Source organism: Barbus barbus (genome assembly GCF_936440315.1).
Source record: "Barbus barbus genome assembly, chromosome: 11".
Taxonomy (NCBI): Eukaryota; Metazoa; Chordata; class Actinopteri; order Cypriniformes; family Cyprinidae; genus Barbus; species Barbus barbus.
In genome coordinates, this window is record NC_136739.1 from 28,304,011 (window position 1) to 28,322,416 (window position 18,406).

Consider the following 18,406-nt stretch of genomic DNA (forward strand, 5'->3'; position numbering starts at 1 on the left):
TTCAAACGTGAGATAATTATTGAGATAATCAAATTTTTTTTTAGAAGTATAGCCTACAACGTAGTTTCTTATAATTTTATAATATAATTTTTACCATAATACTTGCCCGTTTTTACATTCTTTTTCCAGTGTGAGATTGACATATCGTCTAAAACCGTGAGTATCGATCTAAAAGTGGGGTACAATTTGAGTGGCAGCCGGTGGAGAGGTGCAGTGTAACTTTAGACTGGTCCTCCTCGTTTATTAGTCCACCAATCAGAGAGCAGCGCTTCCTCCCCCTCCATTCACACTAGTATTTAGCATCAGAGACTAGGATAAAGTTTACCAAAAAATTAGGAAAAAACTTCCTGCGGGAGGAAAACTGTGCCAAGCTCTACTTCTGGAAGTGGAGGCGCAGTCTCGGGACTTGGGAGGACAAACAAACGCACGGATATAACGGTGTAACCACGGACTCGAAGGTGGAGAGCGCGTTTTCTCCTCGACCTTCTCATTTCTTTAAAAAAGAAATGGAAGAGAGTTCAAGCTCTCCCGTCTCCCCAGTGGACAGCCTGGTGACCAGCGAGGAGGAGTTGGACAGACAGCAGAAAAGGTTCGGGAAGAAGAGGAGACAGAGTAAAAAGTCGAGCGAGGACGGCAGCAGCCCGAGCTCCGTGAATAAACGGAACAAAAAGCCGAGCCCGAGCAGCACTCAGTCGTTTGAGGAGCTGCAGAACCAGCGCGTTCTGGCGAATGTCAGGGAGAGGCAACGGACTCAGTCGCTGAACGACGCCTTCGCGTCTTTGCGCAAAATCATCCCCACGCTCCCCTCGGATAAACTCAGCAAGATCCAGACGCTCAAGCTCGCCTCCAGGTACATTGATTTCCTCTGTCAGGTGCTGCAGAGCGACGAGATGGACAACAAGATGTCGAGCTGCAGCTACGTCGCGCACGAGAAACTCAGTTACGCATTCTCGGTGTGGAGGATGGAGGGCGCGTGGTCGATGTCTGCGTCCCACTAACGGAGACACTCGTCCGTACAATGCCGAAAGGGTGGGTAGAAAGATGTCAATTCAGCTCAAGACGATTTCATATTGTCGGGCTAGTTCTTTGAGAACTTTTACTTCGTTACTGTAGTAAAACTAGGCTTTTAGAGAAACTCCAGCTGTTCTGGACAACTGACAGGTCAGTGCGCGAATGCAGCATTATATCCTCTTGACACCACATAAATTCTCATTTAGAATGGTTAGATAGTTAAAGTTTTATAATTATTGAAAAACTAGTTTAACATTATTTTATTATTATGATGCGTGGATCAGCAATAACCTGAACAGATTCTTCTTGTGTGTGGAATGTTTACATCCTCATGAGGCCAAGCTCAAAAAAGCGTTGATTATTTTACAGTTTATAATACAAAAATAAATATATAAAAAAAAGAATGTTGATTTGAAATGTTAGACTAAGTCCTATTTATTTGTATTTTTTTAACAGAATGTCTTTATAAGATACCCTAGGATAGCCTATATATTAACATCAACGTTTAATGTAAAGGACAATTATAGCTATCACGGGGGTTTTCAATTCAAACTGTTGTCACAGAAAAAAAAATTAAAGATACTTTAGGACATAAACCAGTGGCATCCCAGCGATTATAACAGAAATGCTAGAGGTCATGATATGCCATATTGACTAAATTAATATGGGAGAACATAGACTATATGGATAATTATTATGCTTTAAATACAAACATAAAATCGTAAAACCCTCAAAACAGTAAAAAGTCACGCGCATTTAAAGTAAGAAATGAAAGTTCATCATAAATATTCTGAGAACTGGCTGATTACACATTCCTTGACTGCTAAAGCTTCTATAGAGACAAATATTTCTGGTAAAATCACAGACAGTATGGCAATAGGCTAATCTAGCCTATATTTACAAATAGCCTAACAAAGAAAACAAACACTGGATTCTAATTTTTCCCAGTTAAGTTCATATCACACCAGGCCAAAGCGTTTCCGACTTTTATCCAGGAATAATACACATATTCACATTATATCGTCGATCTTACGAAACGAATAACAACCCAACCATGAGAAGCTTCTCACGGATCATTTATATTTAGTGGAACATTTTCCCTTTAGTGAATAAAACTCACATTTCACAACTGGTTACAAAGCGCAAAGAGAGAAACGGAAAGGAATTATCACGACAGATGAAAAACTAGATGTATTCGAGCGTTTTTATATACGAACGAAGAAATAAGGTTCTCTGAAACCACTGAAGTAAAACATCTTAGTCTACACTCGTATAAATAAACGTTCAATCTGGGAGATTCAAAAAGTTGTTGATAACCCGCTGCGTTCTTCAGATCAGTGTTTGGCGTTCTTTAAAGCACCTGTATAATGAAGAACGGTGCTCGGTTGATCTAAAAGATTCTGCTGTATGACATCAGGAAGTGACGTTCTTTTTGGTTCTACAGGAACTTTGATTTTTAAGAGAGAAGGTGCGCTGCCACCTACACCATGTGTATGCTTGTGAAATAAGTGCACCGTAACCACTGAAACCAAAGCAAGGCTGAAATCTTTGATACAATATGAGCAATTACTCAAAATAATTTTGTGATTTAAAATTGATTTTCATTTACCTTTTAATAAACCAAAATATACATGTAGGTCTCCAAAGTATTAGTTATATCCTGTGCTATTTGTTATTATGAAGCTGCGTGTCTATAATACTGAATTATATCACCGATACGCTATTAAAAATGTAGAATGATGATAAATTGAAATGAGTAATCATAATTATGCATTTTAACCATCCCATTTGAATCTGGAGTCTAGCTGGATAAAACTGGAGGTTTCTCCATCAATCATGACAACACAGCTGTCAAAAAACGTTAAACTCAATCCTTGGGATGACATTACATTGTATTCTAACGGATTCTTATGAATTTATTTGCATAAAGTAATATGTGCTACTGAGAAGTCAGAAGAAAGGCAGGTGTACAGCTTTGCATTTCAAACCAAATGACCTCCTAAAACAGTTATTTTCCAGTGACGTAATTGCACCTGGGATTTGTGTAACATGTTTGAACCAAGCCTTTTCCTGTGTAAGCATGTGCTCCCACTCAGAATTAAATAATGGGATCATTAATAGTTTCCCATTTCTCTACATTTTAATCCAAGGCTGTGCATTCAACCACAGGCAAATCTTGAAACTTTAGGCCTTCGTAGAAAAATCCGGCATAGACGTTTCAGGCCTATTTGGTAGAAAGAAGCAGATTTTTTAAATCTTTCTTAGTAATGCTTTTTTTCCCTCCACAGACTGTTTACTTCCACTAATTTTGAAGACACCAAAGGATTTATTGATGAACCTCTAAACCTCAATGACGTGGCCAAAGGACATTCAGTAGATACACCTACGGACTTGAGCATCCTCATGAAGGACACAACGAAAGGAGCTTTTTATATACTTAGAGGAAACATAGATGACGTCTCCTGTGTCGTCAAATACATTTAATCTTATTCACAAGTTATTCTTAAATGTCGCCATGGTGATAGTAAGGGAAGGCCATCTGTTATCTGTATGGAAACTATATTGCGTGTTTCTCTCTAAACAGAGGATGTTTATATATATATATATATATATATATATATATATATATATATATATATATATATATATATGAACAAAAATGTATTGTACATAGGCTACCTGTGAGTATTGTCAGCTTTTTTAAGGGACCAATGCAATTTAGAGCAATACTTTCTTGAAGTATGCTGCATGGATGAATGCATACATTTGATTTTTCCTATGCAACATTTTTCAATTTCCGTCCATTGTACATTTTGCTTATTTATTAAAACATATTTTTGAACACATAGGCTGAACGCTTTGATTTGTCCACATCATCACCCTAGATATGCCAGTTTTCACAACAGTAAAGAACATTCAGATTTTCCCCTTATTTTGTTACAAAAAGAAACTGTTATAAAACAATGCAGGTTCATTAGCCGGACAGAAAGTCCAGCCAGTTTTACCTCTTAGCTTATAAAAAAAGCTTGTCCGCTTTAATAAGAAGAAATCACTGAATCCAGACGGCTGGAGGCAAATGCTTTAACAACCGCAGATAACCACCGCATTTAAATACCGGACCCCTACCAGACCTTTTCATTTCTCCTTTAAATCTACACCAACGCTCGCAAATCATTTAATTGTTTACATCTCATTTTCCCAGGCTTAGCTTGATAGAAATCTAAGAAACGACTCCACTGTTGAGGCATTAATGTTTGATAAAAGCTCTGTTTTTCTGTGGGCCTGTTCAAGAATAATTTAACTGTACTTTTGAAAACATCTGATGGCGTTAAATCACAACATACTAACTTTTATTTCCAGTTGTATGGCACTTAATAACTATTTAAATGGTTGTGTTTATCATTTTGTGTGCTTTTATCAATTTATTTGATTTTAGGGTATTTTAGAGCTTTAAATCATAACTGAAGTCAACTATTGAACTTTTTCAGGAACCTTTACATCAGATAGCCTAGGCTTTATGTCTGCAGGCTATATGGGTCAATGACCTGTGGGGATGGCTGAGATTATATATATATGTATATATATATATATATTTTTTTTTAAATATAAAATAGTTTTAATAGGTAAAACAGTTAGTTTAAAACGGCATTCATTTTGGTTTTGTACATTTCTAAATATAATTTTCAATTATTTTATGACTAATGATGTGGTGGTGTAACCATCAAAGGTCCTCTCTCTGTGTTATGGTTTTCTTGTCACATGACAACAAAATTACTTCCTGCCTGCTTGTTATGCCACACTTATTTTGATTTCACAAAAGTAGCTATTTTAAAAGTCAATGTTTTAAAACATAATTGCTTCAGTGCTTATTTTTAAAGGAAGTAATAATAAAAGATTATGCTAGGCTACAATATGTCAACTCATATATATATATATATATATATATATAAAATCTCAGGGCAGTTAACCCCTACAAAAATGTGAAAATTAATTTTACTTCAAAAATTGAAAATAGGAAATGTGTCATTTTCACTGACAAACAAAATTGGTTACTTGCCATTGACCCAAATATAGAGATACGCTTACGAGAAAACAGCTGCAGTTTAAAAATAAAAGTTCTTAAATATTCACTTGTGGTGACGGGGAAACCCAAAGAAAAAGAAAAAAAACTTGTGAGGTGAAAACTGAGGTGAAGAGTGAGAACCAACAGTTAGGTAGCCTACACACCTCTCCCTTTCCCTTTATTCTGTGCACCTGCGCAAATCTCTGCAACCGCAGCCGAAACAAACCGAACGCAGGAGTCTCGAGAGCTGCTGGCCGTTTAGTCTGTCAATCCCCCAGTGTCAACAAAAAATCTTGGTCTCTGGATCAAAACAGAAACACAGCGATTTTGCATAGGCTATAAATGACTTAAATAAATAAACAAATATATATATTTATATTCAGGTTACTAAATCATGAATGAAACTACTGACTGATTCTTTTTTGCCGATTTGAAAGAACTGATTCGTGGCAAAGATTTGGCTATCCCATCATTAATAGACAATCTAAATGATGTGAGAGGCACATGGATTTAAAAATATATATATAATAATAAAAAAGCTTGTGTGTTGAGGGAGAGTGCGTATCCATCAGCAGCGTGTTTGATAATGTCTCATTATTCTCGCCTTCCTTCTGAGCCAGAATGCCTCGGGCCACAGTTACGGAGTGGTGCGAGCCCCAGATGTTTCCCGTAAAATCAGACGGAAAAAGCAACAAAATTTTAATTTGCAGTAAAACGGATAAAGTAAAGGTTTACGCTGCATGCGCCGCAGAAAGGATTTCATGTTCAAGCTAATGCCAAGGTTACACTGTGGAGGTGGGCCCTGGCTTTCCTTCTGCTAAACCTAGAATCAGATTTGTAGGCTAGTGGCTTACTCTTACCTTCTGTGTTGATAGTAGACTAAGTTACAGAGGAAACATAAGCAACTAAAAGACATGTTTAAAAAAAATCTGCTAGATCTCTAACTTCAGTCGAATTTCTGATTTGGTGAGCCTTGCTAAAAACTGTTGTAAAATGCTGATAAATACAACACACCTGTGGCTTCACATTGATATTAATGCGCTAAGCTACACCATAAACAGTCTACAGTGGGCCTAATGAATTATATTAGCATTTTTAGTGGAAAGCTTTTTTCTACTATTCATCTTAAAGCTGGAGGCAACAGAAAATATTTTGTCAATTCACCCTTGTGTAGCCTAATTCTTTCTTTCTTCTGTGGAATATAAAATATTTAGAAAAATGTTTTTTGGTCCACAAAATGAAATTCAATGGGGTACAGTGTTTAGACTCAAAAACATTCTCAAATAGTTACCCATGGCTTTGAGTGGCTTATTGCTTTAATATTTCATATTTCATAATATTATGTGCACCGAACAAAAGTTTGTAGCTAGTATAGCAAATTATATTCTTGCGAGGCAACACAAATGCTGATTTTAAAGCTCTCCGGGTGACAATGATCGGTGATCCCATAACACTCATCTGAGGCTGATCCTGGCCTACTTACCCTAAAACAGCTCCACGTGTACAATACACGAACCCGCAGGACAGCATCCGTGCTCTAGTGTAGATGACGTGGCAATGCAACACATGTTTGGCCTAAGATCGCATACAAACCTCTGCACTGAATCACCGACCAGCAGATCACATCAGGACATGGTCGAAGGACAGTAGATTCAGACAGTGTTACGAACATGTGTTCTGGGACAAAGCGTCTATAGGGCAGGTGTCCCAACACAGGTGGAGTGCTGTACACAGAGCGTTTCATCTGGGAACAATAGGTGGCGATATTTATATTTAGTATCCAAAACAATCCAACAATCCAAAAAGCCAGGAAGGGATTATGGTGGAAAAGAACAGTTCTGAAAAGCTCTAGATTGACATGCATAAGAGAGAAGACAAAAAAGAAAGAAAAAAAAAATAGTAGTGGGAGGTAAGATCAGGACATCCAGGGACCTGTCAAAATTTCAAAAGAGCCCAAATGGATGATTCCATATTGAAAATTTTAAAAACCATAATGAAAGATTCTTCACTAACTAAATAACAACTATTGACGTTTTTGAAATCCCGATTGGATGGTTCTTAACTAACTAACAACTAACTATTGAAAATTTTAAAGACCCTAAATGACTCATCACTAAATAAATAAATTCTCATCTAACTAACTATTGAAATCTGATATTTTTAAAAGACCTTAACAGATGATTCCTAACTATTTAAATTCGAAACTTTCAAAGACCCTAATGCATAATTCCTAAGTAACCAATTAACTAATGATATATTTTTAAAGACCCCTTTGGATGATCTCTAACTACCTAACTGGCTATTTACATTATTGAAGACTTTAAGCTTCCTAACAAACAAACTAACTAACTAACAACATTATCAAAGACCGTAATGGATGATTCCTAACTACTGAAATTTTAAAAGACCCTAAAGGATGATTTCTAACGATGTTTTCAACTACCTTAATGGGCGATTCCTAACTAACTAACCAAACAACCAACCAGCTAAGTAACAATCTGTCTGTCTTGCAACGACCCTAGTAACAGTGCAGCAACACTTTACCAACAACCAAACTACATAAAGCATAAATAACCTTCAAACAGATTCTATGCTATTTTAAACTTTCAGCAAAGAGGTGTCCAGCTGAGTCTAAAAAACACTACTTTTGAAGTTTTCATTCATGTTCATTTATGAATGAAGGTGCTTGTAATTTCACTGTGAAATAACCTTGAGCTTTTTTTGTGGGGGGGGGGGGGGCACTATACAAATTATGCTTATTATTATTATTATTATTATTATCATCATTCATTACCTGTGAGAGGGAACGCTGTCTTCCACTGCCAGCAAAACCACCTCTTCCTTCACCCTGGGAAGCACCAAAAACACTTCTCAGCCACAATCACTCCAACCCCACCCCACATCCCCTCTAAAATTCCTCCAGTCTTTCCACCGCTGGGGAGATTTCCGCTACTCTTGGAGGAAGAATCAAACTGGACAAGAAAATGGCTTAAAACACTAAAGTGGCTGTAAAAGCTGGTATGCTGTACACATGCAGACCAGGCTATGGAAATTACCTCCGCACTGATGTGGCTCTTACTCAGCGTTCATCAGTGGTTTTGCATAATTCTGTATTATGATTCACCAGCATCTCTATTCGGTCTCAGGCCTTCATTCAAAGTGTATAACGAGAGCAGCTGTGAAATATAAACAATGGCCTTATACACAACTTTCAAGAACTAAAAGAGCAGAAATTCATCACCTTAACTGGATCAGGCAACTTGCAATAATGTTCAGTGGTTAACTAAGGTGCTATAGTTCACACACCGGCTGCGGTAATCTGATCCAGTCTCGTCTGTGGTTTCATACCACAGCACACCCGCACACCAGACCACTTTCCTCTTCATTAGAAGAAAGGTCACACCAGGCTACTGAGGTGAGGTGCTGTTATTCTCTCACTATGATACAAACCACTGATACACCATGCTAGTTTCCAGCAAGTAATTTGTCAAAATTCTGTGCAGTTTTGATACAATTACAACCAATCAGAACATATTTAATATTTAATATATATCTAAGTGGAGCATGTGGACAAGTAAGATTTCAATGTGGGTGGAGCTTTCCTAGCATGACATCACAATACAACACTGTCAAATCTCATTGCAATGTGCAGTGTTTTCATTTTAAGTGTGGATGACAAATTACTTAGAAACGAGTCAAACCACAAAATGTGTCATTTTTTGGTTTTCCCAGTCATGCCTGGTTAAGACAAAAAGTCAGATTTAACTCCGATTCTCACACACACATACACTCACATATTTTTTTTCTGCCAAGTATGGTGACCCATACTCGGAATTCGTGCTCTGCATTTAACCCATCCAACGTGCACACACACAGCAGTGAACACACACACACCGTGAACACACAGCCATTTATGCTGCGGCGCCCGGGGAGCAGTTGGGGGTTCGGTGCCTTGCTCAAGGGCACCTCAGTCGTGGTATTGAGGGTGGAGAGAGCGCTGGACATTCACTCCCCCCACCTACAATCCCTGCCGGCTCGAGACTCGAACCCGCAACCTTTGGATTACGAGTCCGACTCTCTAACCATTAGGCCACAACTTCCCCATGTATGTATGTACATATATATGAGAGTTGATAGAAAGATAGATGTATATACAAACTGAAAGATTGAGAGATAGATGTATTTTTGCAGCCCACTCATCTTATGAATTAAAGCCCTCTGCTGGTAACTATGAAGAATATAAAACATGATATTCAAAACAAGAGAAATTTCATTGTACTATCTTACATGTGAGGATTCAAGTTGTATATTTGTCATCCATGAAGCAATATTAACATCTTGTCTTAAAAAAAGAAGAAACAGTCAAAATGAAATGCAATGCTTTTAAAGAGCTCTATTAGATAAACATATATAATACAGTAATTGGATTGAACTAGACTGCAGTGCGCTGCTATGTGGATGCATAACTCAAAAAAAAATCCTATATACATATGGCTGAGGTCCATGCATCAGTCTATAAGGGGCCATTCACCCAGAGAACGTTTTAAAAATGCGAGAGGCGGGGCGGTGGAATAAAAATAAAAAAGCGTTATACAGACGCGTTTTTTCTTTATTTCTATTTATTAGTTTATTTTAAAGCTGAACCTCTTTTAAAGCAACTGTATGTAGTTTTATTTATGTTTGCCACTTTTGGAGTCCCCTACAGTTAAATGAGTGGAATTCACTGTCTTAATTACTGTGCATAGCCATATATGCACATTTGTTTCCAGCAATCCGCCATTTTCGCAAAATTTCATACCGTTCAAAAAAACCTACATACTTCCAGAACAGAAGTTTGGCGGGGAGCGTGGGAAAGAAACAGAAGCCATTCGCTTTATTAGAAGTCAGTGTACCATCAGAAGGACTTTGAAACTTATATTTCAAGGTAAATACATTTTCATTCAGTTGCTTAGAACCAGTTCCAAAGATTGATTCGTCCACAAACCAGACATCACTTCTGACTGTTTGCCTGCAGGCTGTGGATTACAGGTAATAATGCTGTACTAAATAATGTTTAGTTTCTAGCTCAGACCAATCATTTTGCTTCATAAGACCTCAATATATTGTCATGAACCACTGGTATTAATTTTGTGTTTCCTGATATGCTTTTTTTTTTTACTGTCATAGTTACGGTAGCCGCTGACTTGCATTTAGTGAATCACCATGGACCAAGGTTTCAGCTAAAAATCTTCTTTACTGTTCTATTGATAAATAAGTCACTTACATCTGGGATGGCCTGAGGGTGAGTAACAACCACATTTTCATTTTAGGGTGAACTACCCTTTTTAAGTAGTTTTTTGCGTCACAAATGTCTTTGAATTCCACTGCGCTGCCAAAGTTAAATACTTAGTTTTAGGGGTTTATTCAAATCACTAAGCATACGCAATAGTAATAGTGATACTTACCTCAGCAAACAGCACTAATTATCTATTTGAGATAAATGTATAATTCTCAATATTTTTGTTGTTGGTGGATGAAACGCTGGTTCAGGGAGATTAGAGAGCAGAGATGCACGGAGATGTTAATGACTTCCTCATGTGAAGGCAGCAGGATAAAACATACAGTCCCTTTACACAGTTAGTGCAGCCGCGGGGAATTGCGGTGTGAATGATTTGAAGGGGGGCTGAAATTAAACTTGCTCCGAGGGGGTAGATTCCCTCCCGTCCCGCTCCATTTTTTGATCTCATATAGCCGGAAGGGGATAGGTCACCTGTGTAATTTGGACTAACACAACAGGCATAAATTGATGTTGGTTGTGTTTGTGTGCGCTCTTAAAAAGTTGTGTAAGTTCCTAATGAGAAAAATATGGCGTGGCCCTCGAAAGCCACCTTTCCTTGCTCTCTTTTCTGTGATGGTAAACATTTATGACAGCCTTGTCTTCACATGCTAAGGAGAATCAAACAGTGAAGTGCTTTCTGTCAATATTGAAAATGATCAAGTAGGAAATAGGAAGAGTGTAAACCCACCACTTTGGGCCTGCGTTTGTTTGCTCTCAGCACAGCAGCACCTGCAGTGCAGTGCGGGGCATGCAGTGACGGGTCAGTACACAGATATGTCTTCCCTGTAGGCTCTCGGGTGGGCACTGGTTTTAGACTAAACACGGCAAAGACAAGCAAACAGCACACAGCTCTCAAAACACAGCACACGCGAGACTGAAGATGACAGTCGACCAGGAGGACAAGCGTGCAGTGTCTGGAAATATTTGAGCATAAAACAAACTCGGCACATTACAAATGCCATCAACATCCTCGTCTTCAGACAAAATATTATCAAATGGCTGGACAGATGATCAAATAAAACAATAAGCCGTGAGAGGTTGTGTGTTACAGAGCACCTCACAAAGAGGACAGTCTAAACATATCAGTTTAGCTCATGTCCTCAGATGTCTTATTGCTAAAAAATTGTTTAAATAATTTATGGGATATTTCACGCATGCACAGAATTAAAATTCTGCCATATTACCATCATGTTGTCCCTAACCTGTATGACTTTCTTTTTGCTGTGGAACACAAAATTTGATATTTTGAAGAATGTTGGTAACCAAATGGTTTCTGTTACCAATTGGCTATTATTATAAGATTTATTATAAAAAACACTGAGAAATTATTTTTCACAGAAGCAAGTCAAATGCGTGTTCAGAATGATATGAGGGTAAATTATGCCAGAATTTACATTTTTGGATAAATGTATTAAAATTAAATATTGAAATGAACAATTATTGCAATAGTAATTATAGCATTACTGTTAATTATAGCTGTGAAATCCTTCATTATAGAATTTTATTTGCGGTTTGAAACATGGGTAACACTTTAGTATAGGAACCAATTCTCACTATTAACTAGTTGCTTATTAGCATGCCTATTATTAACATATTGGTACTTATAAAGCACATATTCTGCATGACCATATTCTACATCTCTAAACCTACCTAAACTTAACAACTACCTTACTAACTTTAATTAAGCAGCAAATTAGGAGTTTATTGAGGAAAAAACGTAGTGATTGGTTTGTCAATAGCGAGAACTGGACCTTAAAATAAAGTCTGACCGAAACATGAAATCAAAATGGATACTACTTACTTTCTTAATAGATGTTTAGGCCTTTTGAAATAATTTGTGTTTATTTAAATACAATAATAAAAAAATATATAAATAAGTGGACTTTACTGTAAAACTTTACTGTACAACAAGGTTCAATTTATCAAAAGCATTAGGTACCATGAATTAAATTTTTTCCTACAAAATTCATTTTATTTTATATAAATACACTTTTTGTTGTATATTAATAATAGATTAGCTAATGTTAAATTATACAACTTGAAATGTTAACAATAAATTGGCATGTGTAGAAATTAACAAACAGATTAATACATTTAATAGTTTATTAAACGTTTTTTTGGTAACACTTTTTTAAAGTTTTGATAAACTTTGCAACTACATGTCAACTAGCAGTCATTAGAATATTAGTAAACTGTCTACTTAATATCTTCTAACACTTTCTTCTGATGGGTCCACAACATACAACATACTGACTATGAGAAACTTTGCAAGTATGTCAACTTCTTCTACTAACCCTAAACCTACCCTACTGAGAGTTAGTATACATGTAGTTGCAAATTCATGAGAATTAGTTGACATGTAGTTACAAAGTTACTTATAGTTAGTAGAATGTCTACTAGTGGACTATCAAAATAAAGTGTAACCTGTTTTTCTTGATAATGTTTGATCAAAATCGAACTTTTCCCACCCCTGATATGTTTGTCCTATTCATTGAAATCAGAAAAAAACTTTTTCAAACTTTCTTTTCAATCCTCAATGGATAAAACCAAGCCCTCCCCTACGTTTTTCCCCTCAAACACCAATTTACTCAGAAATATGACAGATTATTTAAAATGACATATGACCTTTTGACTAATACAGCAGCTTTGAATTTGGCTCATCCTGTCAGAATTTAAAATCTGAATATGTGATTTACAGTCTAAGTTTGAGGAGGACTCGTCCACACCCACAGGGTGAAGCGCAGGTCTTACGGCTTGTGTCATATCGCTCCGGCTCTGTAAGGCTGATCTCTAATTTGGCTCGGAGATGCAGCTGCCTTCATCCACCACCTCAGAGCCACAATTAAAAACTGCAGAGAAGTGGCAAGCGACGCTCTGAAGGAGGACCTTCTCTAATATAGCAGAACGTAATGACAGACTGAGCCACCTCAAATGAGGATGAGCAGAGGGATGAGGGGAAAAAAGGAGAAAGATAGTTAGAGAGAGAACAACGTTGAATTGTGTGACCGCAGACCAAATTGTCAGAAACTAGTTAGTTTTTTCGTCTGATGCATCAGGCTTGTGTTCTCCAAGACGGGTTTATTGTGGGAATGGATGGCGTGTAGAAACCCAATTGGGAAAGAGTTCAGGGTCTTAAATCAAACGTGGAGACTGCACTGGGTTTACCTGACCCCGAGCCGGAGGGCAAAGGTCACGGGGCTCAGCGACCTGGTCAACAGTTCTACTGACAGTCTCTAAACGTTTCACTGACACTCACTTCAAACCGACTCCCGTTGAGCCGAATATGTGAATGCATTCCTGGGGATCACGACACCTTTTGTCGATCCACGAGACAGTAAATATTGTCTCTCGTGTCTCTTTTTACACTAGCGCTCAGTTTATTAGCTTAACCATGCCACGCTTCCCAGGGTGCAAGATTTATGAATATTCAAACATGCTGCTTTGTGTCATAAGCGACATTGTTTGCATATTTTCTGCTTGTTGACCTAAAGAGTCAATTCAGCAGCGCTGGACTGGAATTAACTGGACTGGACTCTAATGATTGTTTATTTGAGTGATGTTTCGGCCAATTCTCTCTAAAAATCATTAATAAAATCAATCGTTTTGTTTTTTTTTCCTGTTGGATATTCTGATAATTTGGAAATATAAAACAGATTATGATTTTAAAGCTATAGCTTCATTGCATATTATATACACTACCATTCATAAAATTAGGGTCGGTTTTTGGAAGAAGTCTCTTCTGCATTTATTTGATTAAAAATTCAGTGAAAATTTTAAAACTTGTGAAATATTTTTACCATTCAAAGTAACCGCTTTCTTTTTTAATATATTTGAAAATCGAATTTATTCCTGAGATGGCAAAGCTGAATTTTCAGCATCACGTGATCCTTCAGAAATCATTCTAATATTCTGATTTACTACTCAAGAAACATTTATTATTAACAATGTTGAAGTCATTGTGCTGCTTAATATTTTTGTGGGAACTGTGATGCCTTTCTTTTTTGAGGATTCTTTGATGAAACTGGGAGATGGTAAAAATTGTCTCTTGCGTCTCGTTTCTCACTTTATCATCACTTCCAAGGGTGACAGATTTCAGAATTTTCAAACATGCTGCTTTGTGACATAAGCGACATTGTTTGCATATTTTCTGAGTTACGACTAAAGAGTCAATTCAGCAGTGCTGGACTCGAATTAGCTGCTCTAACGGTTGTTTATTTGACTGCCGCTTAGCGATCAGGGAGATGTTTTTGTTTGCTCTGGTCAATCCGCTGGATTTATCTGGCTCTAACGTGCCCCTGTATATCTGGACAGACATCTGACCCTTGTCTCTTCTAAATGAGCTGCTAATCCCTGTGTAAACTGCTCTCCTCCCTGTTGCCCTCGCCTGGACAGAGGGGGCAGTGCTCAAAACACAAGCATGGCTCCATCAGGCCTTCACCACAAAAATGCCATACAATCAGATTCTAGAGAAGTAAATGATACTATATTAATGTACTATGGTACTTTTTTTTAAAACATATTCAACATCTTTTTTATTTATTTTTTTACATTTATTTACTTAATTTAATGCATTATTTTATTTACTCTCAATACTTATTTAAATGAATAGATAATAAACAAAATTGCCCTTATTAATGCATGTAAGTGGCCCATGTATATATCACTTTGAATTCAATTAATCCAGATTGATATTTTTTTCTTGTTGAAATACATTCTTTGTGAAATACAATAGATAATGACTTTAAAACAACAATTTAATAATTCCATAAAATCTACATTACTGTTTAAAAGTTTTGGGTTGTTACACTATATAAAAAAAAGTTGTTTCAACTTAAAATAATTTGTTACCCCACTTAAAATCTTTAGTTTAGTCAACTAAAATGTTCCAGTTGTCACTTAAATTAACATTAAGTAACTAAAAATTTCAAGTTGACTAAACTAAAAATGTTCAGTCAGCGGGGTAACAAATTGTTTTAAGTTGAAACAACTTTTTGAACCTATATTTTTTTTTTTACAGTGTAAGATTTGAAAGTCTCTTATGCTCACCAAGGGTGCATTTATTTAATAAAAAACAGTAAAAACTGTAATATCGTGAAATATTATTACAATTTACAATGTCTTTTCTGTTTTAATTTCAAAATGTTATTTATTCCTGTTATGTAAAGCTGAATTCTTGCCTTCAGTGTCACTGATTATGTTGATGACTGTTGATTTGCTGCTCAAGAAACATTATTATTATCAATGTTGAACATGGATTTTTGCGAAAAACATGATATTGAAGATTAGAGTCTGATGAATAGAAAGTGCAAAAGAAAGCATTTTTAACTGATTTTTTTGTAAAAGTCTTTACCCTGTCACTTTTGATCACTTTACTCTTCTTGTTGAATAAATGTATGATTTTTTTTCTTACTGACCTTTGAATGGTAGTGTATCTACTTTCTGTGAATGTCTCTATTTTGCATCTTTTGAAACACTTTTTTTAAGTATCAGCACAACAATGTGAGTGAAAAGATGAATTCCTTGAGCTTCAGTGAAAGAATATCTGACTGTCTGTACAAAAAGTCTCATGATCAATGTCATTCAATTACTTATTTGAAATTAAAATATGTCTAAAAAATGTATTTAAAGATATAAAAATATTCCTTTATTTTATAACATCTTCCATTAATATTTTCAATGTTTAGCCTAAAAAAAAAAAACAACAAAAATGAAACTTTCCTGGAAAATCTGAAACGCTCCATATTATCTTGTAGCTTTAGGGCAGGTATATTCAAAAAGAAACAAAAAAAAAAAAAAATATATATATATAGTTGAAATATATTCTCAGAGTCTGATGCTAAAGTTCTGTGCTCCAGGCAAACTGACGGGAACTGATGCTTGTGACAATAAACCACACTGTGGGACATCTGAGCATCCCGGCCCTGCTGTCCCCACAAACAATTCAGTTTTTCATAGAACAGTACTTGTGGTGCACTGCTGTTTGCTAAGTAAAAGATTTATAAAAAGGCCCGTCGCCCAAGAGCACACCACAGAATTACAGTGTAAAATTATGAAAAAAGCTCAGCGTTCACCACCACAAAGACCATTAGCCCCTTCACAATGTGACAGGAACTCCTACAGCGGTCACATTAACACGGACCCTGACTTCCTACTGAAATGATTGTGTTTTAACAACGGCAGATATTCTGATTCCTGTTCTTTTGATTTAAAAGCATTTAATGCTGAGGATAAACTACAGGAGCATTCTGTACACTGCAGCATTGATTTCCCTGTAGACATTTTTCACATGTGCTGTGCAGATTTTTAGTGGAAATCTCTAGTAATGTCTTCAAAGAATGATGAAATTAGACAAATATTTAGACAAACACTACGAATGACTTTGTGAATGCAGATATCTCTACATGCTTATCAGTATGCATATGCTATATATGATTTAGTTAATAATAATATAATAAAAATTATCATTATAAATAAAAGAACTAACCCACAAATATTCAAACAACTATCATTTAGGTAATGCAGTATCTTAGCTTTCAAATCAGCAATAACGATTACTAATAATTGTTATTTTCAGAATATTACTTTGATGTCTGCTCGTATTTAAGAAGGTATATTATATATTATATATATATATATATAAACTAAAGATTGCAGGTAAAGTTGTAGTAGTTATGCAAGCCCTGGTCCATCACCTCCAACTTTTTCTGGTTTTCGTAGAAAGAGCACATGCACAAGTTATGACAGCGTACAATAAATCTAATATAAAAGTATGATGTCATATGAGAGCAGAAAAATGACCTCACCTAAGTAAGTGATCTAAATAGAAAATATGGCATCACTAAAATGATTTTACTGTTATTATTGGAGCCCCGTTTCCTGATTGCATTATGCAAATCCATTCAGTGAAAGAATGTGCTCAGAAATAATAACAAGACATTGTGGTATTCAAAAACAAGGAACTTTATAGTTGATGTCAAAGACAAACGTTAGAGCAAAGGTCCCAAGAAAAGTTCTATTGTAACAATGGAAAAACAAAGTGACAAAAATAATATGCATTTCTTACATTTTGTAAACCTAGAACTGTTCTCGAGCCACAGTGGTCACAGGTATTACTGGCTGATAAGTGTTTGTTTTCTTCCTTTTGGACAAACTGAAGATATATCTGACAAGCATCTGGAAAAAGCCCTTTGATGATTCCAGATGTTTCTAAAGGAACGACCCTAATCTTTTCCTAGTCTTCCTCCAGGCCCAAAAATACGTCCCGAGGAAGAGTAGAAAAACGAGAAAAGAAACGAAAGCAAAAGAAGTCTCACAGACAGTCTAACATATGGCATAGTGTGTAGTTCACCTAAAACAATGCTCATAAATACAATAAAGTCTATAGTCTGTATGTCACAAGTGCTAGATAACTTTCTTGTTGTTGTAAAATATTCAAAAGTCATTTTTCTTTCATTCCACTTTTAAACAAGTAAAAAGCACATCCGTCGGACACCAAGAGCATCAATCCGTCTGTGTACTGACCAGAGACAGAGGAGGAAAGAAGAGCTTCCATCCCATGCGTTCTCCAAAGCCTCAACCCTCCCGTGTTCCTCCTTTGTGCAAATATGTTACAAGGACAGACAGGCATGCTGACGCACAAACCATGCAGAAATCTACAGCTGTGAAGGAAAGAGAATGAAAGAAACTTCACCCTGGCCTGCAAATAAACAACAGCTCAGGCCAGACCTCATGGCAAATTAGCAGGAATGACAAGAAAGTAAAAAAAAAAAAAAAAAAAAAAAATCGTAAAAACAAATGGAATGCAGTTTTTTTTAATATATATATATTTTTTTTATACAAAACAAGATAGAACCGGATAGAAGTGTCCCTTTTGACAAGACTGTATTGATAGGCTGCCGTTAGTATTATTGCAGAGCGGTTTGTAGTGATGGTCCGTTTGAGTATTACTGTTATGAGACTCTTTGGGAATGTCGCTTTACATTTCCGGGACACTTTCAAATCAGTGTCATCCTTCG

The 18,406-nt window shown here is 36.3% G+C and overlaps 1 protein-coding gene across 1 annotated transcript; it reads left to right on the plus strand.

Annotated features, from left to right (window-relative positions):
* Positions 1-454: 454 nt before the first annotated feature.
* Positions 455-1,384, plus strand: LOC306877011 (twist-related protein 2-like). The gene has a single exon (XM_079428524.1). It carries the CDS (start codon positions 507-509, stop codon positions 996-998), a length of 492 nt encoding a protein of 163 aa, XP_079284650.1. The 5' UTR covers positions 455-506; the 3' UTR covers positions 999-1,384.
* Positions 1,385-18,406: the final 17,022 nt, after the last annotated feature.

Coding starts and splice junctions, on each gene's coding strand:
- LOC306877011 (XM_079428524.1), top strand. CDS start 507: ATGGAAGAGAGTTCAAGCTCTCCCGTCTCCCCAGTGGACAGCCTGGTG.